This window comes from Psammomys obesus, unplaced genomic scaffold, assembly GCF_907164565.1.
Source record: "Psammomys obesus unplaced genomic scaffold, mPsaObe1.curated_primary_1811, whole genome shotgun sequence".
NCBI lineage: Eukaryota > Metazoa > Chordata > Mammalia > Rodentia > Muridae > Psammomys > Psammomys obesus.
This window is the reverse complement of record NW_026596149.1, coordinates 11,681,430-11,689,420: the sequence shown is the minus strand read 5'-3', so window position 1 is coordinate 11,689,420 and position 7,991 is coordinate 11,681,430. Positions and strand designations below refer to the sequence as shown.

Genomic DNA, 7,991 nt, shown 5'->3' with positions numbered 1-7,991 from the left:
AGGAGCGCCAAAAGGACCAAATATATCTAGGCACAGGGGTCTTTCATGAGACCAATTCTCCAACCAAGGACTATGCATGGATATAACCTAGAACCCCTGCTCAGACATAGCCCATGACAGCTTAACATCCAAGGGGGTTTCCCTAATAAGGGGAACAAGGACTGTCTCTGATATGAACTCAGTGGCGGGCTTTTTGCATCCCCCCATACCCCGAGGGAGGAGCAGCCTTGCTAGGCCACAGAGGAGGACACTGCGGCCAGTACTGATGAGACCTGGTTTATCAGATGGTCAGATGGAAGGGGAGGAGGACCTCCCCTATTAGTGGACTTAGAGAGGGGCAGGGAGGAGATGTGGGAGGAAGGGTGAGATTGGGAGGGAATGACAGAGGGGGCCACAGCTGAGATACAAAGTAAATAAACTGTAATTAATATAAAAAATAAAAATAAAAAATGTTATAATAGTAAGACAATAGAATTAATGATAAATCTAAAAGCTAGGGGGAGTTTTGGTAGGAAAAAGACTAAAACTAGTAAACCACTAACTAAAATAATCAAGGCAAAGGAAGTACAAACATAGCTTTGTCAATGGAAAGGCTGGAAGCTCAAAATGGTTAAATATGGTACATTCATGTAGAGAAACACGCAGCCTTGTAAGAATGAACATGTGAAAACTTTTAGTTCTGAGATGAAAGATATATAGAGGTTCCGCTATGTGTAAAAAGGAGATAGAAAGAACCTAATTTTGTATTTCCTTGATATGCAAAAGAAACTTGAGGATGTATGTAAGAATCAAGACCGTCAGACATGAAATTTGGTAGATGGGGACATGATTTTGGTAGATGGGGAGATGGGGATTCTTTTTTACTAAAAGTTGTCTTACACTTCCGTGTTTTGAGAATGTAATATATTTTTAATACCATATGTAAACAATGCATATATTTTTTGTTTTTCATTTTGAGACAAGATCTTGCTCTGTGACCCATGCTGGCCCTGGGCTTACTGTGTAGCTTAGGTTAACCCCTAACTTGGAGCAAACCTGCCTCAGCCTCTCAAGTTCTAGGCTTACAAGCACAAGCTACAATGCCCAGGTATGTACAGTTCAAAAACATTTCTTGCTTTTATAGATGTGCAAAATCCAAAGCTCTCATCCTGTCTCCTGAAGGAAGAGCTGGTTGTTTTCACAGGCTGGTTAACAATACAGGCAGCACGTAAATAACTGGAAAATAACGTTCCTTCCTCCATGAAGACATACTAAAAGGACCTGAAGAGCACTGTTTACACAAGGGAAATAAAGGCAGCTGTTCAGCAAGACAGCTACTATGCTAAGGCTTAAAAGGTGAGTCACCATTCCCAATAAAAAAATAAAGGAATCACACACTAGAAAGCACTCCACTCCCAGGAGAGGGGAAGACAAGGAGTATTCATTAGGTCATAGTACAGAAATCACTCTATACATATTTGGATTTTACAAAAGGAATTGAGAATTAAGATCGAATCTGAAAACAAATAAAAACTACATTTAAAAAGTGTATTAAGACTAAACATGTCACACAATTTTATCAACTTCTACATGTCAGGCATTGTGTTAAGTGCTAGAGATAAAGTAGTAAATATGGCCTCCTTCCTATAGCTTATAGTATATAAAACAATGCCTTCCAGACAAGGGCAGGAATCCAAGAAAGGGATTTTGCCATGGCTTGAAGCCACACTCTTTCCAGTCTGTACACAGACTGCTATCCGTGCTCTTTAGATTTGTTTTCCTCACTCATACTTTGTAGCACTAATTCAATTCCTTGGTGTTATTATTAAAAAAAAACAAAACTCTTGTTTCATATAGCCTTCTCAAGTTAGTTGACCCAGACTAAATATTCAAATTCCATTTCTTCTGTATTTCAAAGGCTTTTCTATTCTTGATAATGGAACTCAGAATTATTTATCCATCTTCCCTCCAAATTTTAAGCTCTACACAAATACAAAAATGAAATCTGTTCACTATTATATTGTATCTTCTATAATAATCACAGCATATAGGGGACAATTAATTATTTAATGATTAGATGAACATAATTTCAGTTTTCTATGTTTAGGTAAACAACTTATCTTAAGCAACTAAGGTAATAGTAGACTGACTACAAAGTCCATTTCTCAGGGTTTAAGTTTACATAACTTAAAAAAAAAAGGTTTTTTTGAGACAGGAGTTCATTTATTTCAGGTTGGCCTGGAACATTATATGCATCTGAGGATGAGCTTGAACTTCTGTTCCTCCAGGCTTTATACCACCACACCCAGTTTAAATGCATCCTTTTTCATTCACATTTTTTCTTTCCCTTAACCCAGTGGTTCTCAACCTTCCTAATGCTGTGACCCTTTAATACAGTTCCTCATGTTGTGGGGATCCCCAACCATAAAATTATTTTCGTTGCTAGTTCACAACTATAACTTTACTGTTATGAATCATATCTGTTTTGATAGTCTTAGGTGACTCCTGCGAAAAAGTCATTAGATCCCCAAAGGAGTTGTGATGCACAGGTTGAGATCACTGCTCTAAACTTGTAAATTATATACTATTTTCAAGTTAATGTTTCTAGCAGAATGGGACTACTGTAATCTTCTAACCATGAGTTTTACAGATAACTTTAGTTCTAAAAGAACAAATAACAGGACTTGGGAGTTGGCTCACTTGGTAAAGTGCCTGCTGTTCCAACACGAGAACCTGAGTATCACACAGCTCTCGTGTAAACAGGTGGGTGCTGTGCAATGTACCTGTAATCCCAGCACAGGGAAGAGGAAGACAGGCGGATTTCTGGCACTCTCTAGTCAGCCAGGTTAGTAAAATCTGAGCTCAGGATTTGGTAAGAAACCCTAGCTTAAAAAAAAAAAAAAAAAACGTAGAGAGTAACTTAAGATGTCAAGCTCTGCCTTCCACATGTGCACAGCAGGCACATGTACAAACACAAATAACACACACAATAACAACAGTATACAAAATTTTTAAGATCTTTTACTCTGATTTAGAGGGGTCACCAGAATACAGAGAATGAAGTTGGTCCTATAGGTAAGACACATCACTGCATGGTGTCTTCTGTTAAATAACATTTTTATTTTGCAAACTGATTTACTGTTTTATTATAAAAATAAGTCTAGGTAATTACTGATATGTTTTCATTCAAATAAAAACACATGAAAAAAAATTCCTTTTTTTTTTCAATTAACAATAATCACACCTCAGATAAACCTCATTGGCTACAATAATGCCACTGTGCAAAGCTCAAATATTCCTTTCTAAAATGTAAAATCACCTGAAAAAATTAGTTCTGTGGGCCAGCAAGACAACTTCACAGGAAAAGGCACCTGTCAGCAAGCCTGGCAACCTGAGTTCAATCCCCAGGACCTACACAGTGGAAGAAGAAAACAAACTCTCTCTCTTTGGTTGTCTTCTGACAGCCACACATGCACTTTACCAAGCATGCAAATGTGTAAACACCTGAACATGAAATAGATCAATAAAATGTAATTATTTATGTTTGCCTATAGATTTTTTAAAGCAATCTAAGATATTGGGCGGGGGGACTTGAATTTTCATCAATTCAAGGTGTATACATTATCCCTATTTTCATCTGTATGAAAACTGAGCCTTGCTTGTAAAGGCTTGATGCTGACATTTTTCTCTTAATAACTTGTACATAAGATAATGGTGCACATTAATCCATAGCACCTTAGATTTGATAAAATAAACAGTTTCATATGTTATGGTCATAGACAACAGGAAGTCATCTTTCTAAATTTTATTATTAATTTTATCTTACTGTTAGTATTCCTGCTCCCTCTATCTACTAAGATGAAAAAACATGCTCATATTAACACTGCTGAGAAAAGACTTTTAAAAAGATAAAGAGAGGCTGGACAGATAGCTCAGAGGTTAAGAGCACTGGTTAAGGACTGGGTTCCATTCCTAGGACCCATCCATGGTGGCTCATCACTACATCTAACTCCAGTTCCAAGAGATCCAGTATCCTCTTCTGGCCTCTGTGGATAGCAGGTGCACATATGACACAGACATACAAGCAATCAAAAATACCTATAACCCATAACAAAAGAAAATAATTTTTTAAAAATAAAAAAGTTAAGCAAGGATTTGGTTTCACTGAGAAAATTTTGGCAGTATTAAATAACTCTAGTCTCTATGCATCAATGAGCCAGAAAATATTCAATAAAATCCTTTAAAATCCTTATCTTTGGAGTTAAGAACCAATCTTGGCAATACTGTAAGTTATCACAGTAGTTAACAAATTTCTTTTCCTATAAGATTCATTTATTCTATTTAACATGTATGAGTATTTTGTTTAGGTGCATGAATCTGTACCACATGTACGCCTACTGCCCACCAATGTCATAGCAGAATAGGGCATTAGATTAGATCCCGAAACTGGAATTACAGAGGTTTATAAGCCACTGTGTGGATGCTCGGAATCAAACCTGGGTCCTCCTTGGGAGATCAAGTCTTTCCAACCACTGAATCATCTCCACCCCAACAAACTTCTTAATTTTTTATTAAACAGAAATAGCTAGGCACAGTGACCATACCTATAATCCTACTCTTCAGAAGTTTGAAGCAGGAAAAACTCAAATTTGAGGCAGACTGGGCCATATAAGGAATTCCAAGCCAGCTTCAATATTTAACCTCTTGTCTTATGAAAGAATACTCCAATAACAGAAATGGATCTCCTACAGATCTAGGTAAATGGTCTGAATAGTTTTGAAAGTTATAGGTAGAGATTTTCAATTAGCATAACAGAGCATCAAAATTCTCTCTGCATTATAAAACTGAGGACTTGACTTATTAACACCACCACCATTAATGTAGCTTTCAATTTTACTAAGTGAAATCTCTTCTCTAACATTATAACTCAAAGAACTTGAAATTTTTATTTAAACTTAAAAATTACGTACACTAAACTACTATATCTATACAAAAATAAACTTTCCCAAAAATTCTATATAATACATAATTTATGCTTTTTTTTCCCCTTTGGGGGAAAAATATAAACTAATTAACCAACTGCTTCTAGCCATTAATACTTTTATTATCTAGGGATTTTTTTTAAAGATTTATTTATTTATTTATTTATTTATTATTTATACATACAGTATTTTGCCTGCATGTGTGCCTGCATGCCAGAAGAGGGCACCTGATCTCATTACAGATGGTTGAGCCATAATGTGGTTGCTGGGAATTGGGAATTGAACTCAGGACCTCTGAAAGAACAGCCAGGATTTTTTAACCTCTTGTTAAAAATCTCTCCAACCCTTGTTTTTGTTGTTTTGTCCTAATTGTTTGTTTTTTAAGAGAGGGTCTCTTCATAGCCTTAGTCATCCTGGATTTCACTACATAGACCAGGCCGGCCTTGAAGTAAAGTAACTGCGTCTGACTCCTCAAAAAGATCTGCCTGACTCTGCCTCAAAGTGCTGAGATTAAAGGTGTCTACCACCTACTATATCTGGTATTTTTCTTTGTTTGGTTTGGTTTTTGTTTGTTGGTTGGTTTTATTTTATTTTATTTTATTTTATTTTATTTTATTTTATTTTATTTATTTTGGAGAAAGGGTCTAATCATGTAGCCTTGACTGGCCTGAAGGTTGCTATATAGACTAGGCTGGTCTTGAACTCATAGAGACCCACCTGCGTCAAGCCTTAGTATGCTAGGACTGAAGGAATATGCCACTGATCCTGGCCTGTTTTGGTTTCTTGAGTTAAGAGTCTCACCTGCATAGATAGCCTAGGGTGTTCTCACATGCCCAATCCACCTGCTTCACTCTTCTCCTGAGTGCTGGGATTATAGCAGGTAGCACCAAACACACAGTCACCAAGTTATTTTATTATTAAATACTTTATCTTAAAATATTAAATATTTTATTAAAACAGCATGTAAATATTAGAAGAATATATTTCTATTAGAGCAAAAAAGACAAAAGTTAATAAATTCCTGGAAAATATAACATGCCTATTGAGCTAACAAAACTTAATCAAGTGATCACTGTAAAGAAACTCAATGCTGATCTTACATCACTGTCAACTGATAGTGCTCCAAACACTGACCTTTGTCTAGGAACTATGAAGAGTGCCCGGACCAGTTTCTTCCTGTTTGCTTTTGTGTTCATGTTCATGCAAAAATCCATGGCTGCCTAGAGGGGAAAAAGAAAACATTTTTTTTTTCTTTAAAAAAGAAAAAATCCTCAATTTAGCCACTAAAAGTAGAATCCTAAGTCAATGTTTTAATTCTTCTTAAACACCCCAGTTTTAAGACACTAGAATTATAAACAATAAGCACATCACAAAATACAACATTAAGCTTATAAGCACTCTCTTTCTACAAGTCTAAAACATACACTTTTAAAAATGCAACTTTGTATTCAGAACAGAACTTAAAGGTAGCTTTAAAACCTACTGTGAGTAAAGTTCAATTTGTGTCTAAAAACAGGTAAATCAGCACTCAATAAGGAGTTAGTGCTACAATCCAGTGGCAGAGAGGCTCTTGGTTGCATCAAGAATATTTAGCATAAGTAAAGAAAGCTACTAGTATTTAGGAACTAAAATATGACTAGTATTTCATCAATATCTTAAATCTAACATAAGCATAAAAAGTAAAACAAGAAAAGATTTACACTTTGCAGCCAGTCCTGAAGATACCTGATAAAAGAGTCAGATGAAAAGGGAGAAGGTCCCCCCTATCAGTGGACTTGGAAAGGGGCAGGGAGGAGATGAGGGAGGGAGGGAGGGGTTGGGAGGAAATGAGGGAGTGGGATACAGCGGGGATACAGAGTTAATAAAATGTAACTAATAATAAAAAACAAAAATAAAAAGAAAAGAAAATATTTACATTCTAGAAAATTCCCAGAAAATAGAAACATTAGTTATCTGGTACAGTTGTCCCTGTGTATCCACAAGGAGACTGGTTCCGGAAATCTCCCAGGATATGCATGTTTACAGGTGGTCAAGTTATTTATGTAAAATAGCATAGGTTTTGCATGTAACTTAGAGACACCTTCCCATATACTTTACCTCTACGTTACTGGCAGTAACACAATGTAAATGCTTTATAAATAGGTATAGATGATAATGATGGCCTTAAAAAAATGTGTATGTGTTCAGAACAGATGCAGTTTTTTTTCCAAAAATTATTTACTACCTGTGGTTGGTTGAATCCACAAAGGTGGAACCAGCAAATAGAGGGATGCCTGCACTTACCTTTTATTATCTATCTAAATGAATTTCAGAAAAATAGACATGGGAGTAACTATTTTTTGTGTAGCCCTAGCTGTCCTGGAACTCACTCTGTAGACTAGGCTGGCCTCAATGCCACCTGCCTCTGATTCCTGAGTGTGTAACGTGAAAGGCTCAGATAATATTTTTCTTACCATAATTATCAAAGGCCAGCTGAAGACACAAAAACTGTGTTAAAGTGCTCTACATGGGGCACTGACAAGAGGACTCAAGAATGAGGCACTTTATGCCATGCTTGACTACCTGAGTTTAATCCCCTGGACCTAATACACAGTAGAAAAGAATCAACTACAGTAAGTTAAGTCTGAACTCCCTGGAACAGTGCTCTAGAAACCTCCCCCACCTGTCTCACACAAACACAATAAATAAATGTACTAAAAATTTTTAATGTTTCACATATCAGAAGCTAAGTACAGAAGGTCAATATCCAGTACACAAACGGCTTCTTTGACATGGAAAACAAAAAACAAAACAAAACAACACTTGAGTAGAAGAACTACCAGAATTAAGTTATCCTGGACATCTTTAAAATCAATACTCTGAGGCTGGACAGATGGTTCAGCGGTTTAGAGTACTGTGTGCTCTTCCTGAGTTCAACTGCTGGCACCACATGGTGGTTGCCAACCATCTATAGTATTGATCTGATGCCCTCTTCTGGCGTGCAGGCATACATGCAGATAGAGCTCTCATATACATAAAACAAGCAAAAAA

General features: G+C 36.5%; 1 protein-coding gene and 1 non-coding gene across 5 annotated transcripts in view; both read right to left on the bottom strand.

The window, feature by feature from the left end:
• Positions 1-7,991, bottom strand: part of Upf2 (UPF2 regulator of nonsense mediated mRNA decay) — a 127,707-nt gene that overhangs the window by 84,757 nt on the left and 34,959 nt on the right. For all 4 annotated transcript variants that reach the window (XM_055593826.1, XM_055593828.1, XM_055593829.1 and 1 more), the window contains exon 8: positions 6,096-6,181. In XM_055593826.1, the coding sequence (XP_055449801.1) occupies positions 6,096-6,181 (86 nt within the window). The remainder of the gene's footprint in view (positions 1-6,095; positions 6,182-7,991) is intronic.
• Positions 3,126-3,268, bottom strand: LOC129666711 (U4 spliceosomal RNA). Its single transcript, XR_008718646.1, has one exon. It is a non-coding gene; the product is annotated as a U4 spliceosomal RNA (small nuclear RNA).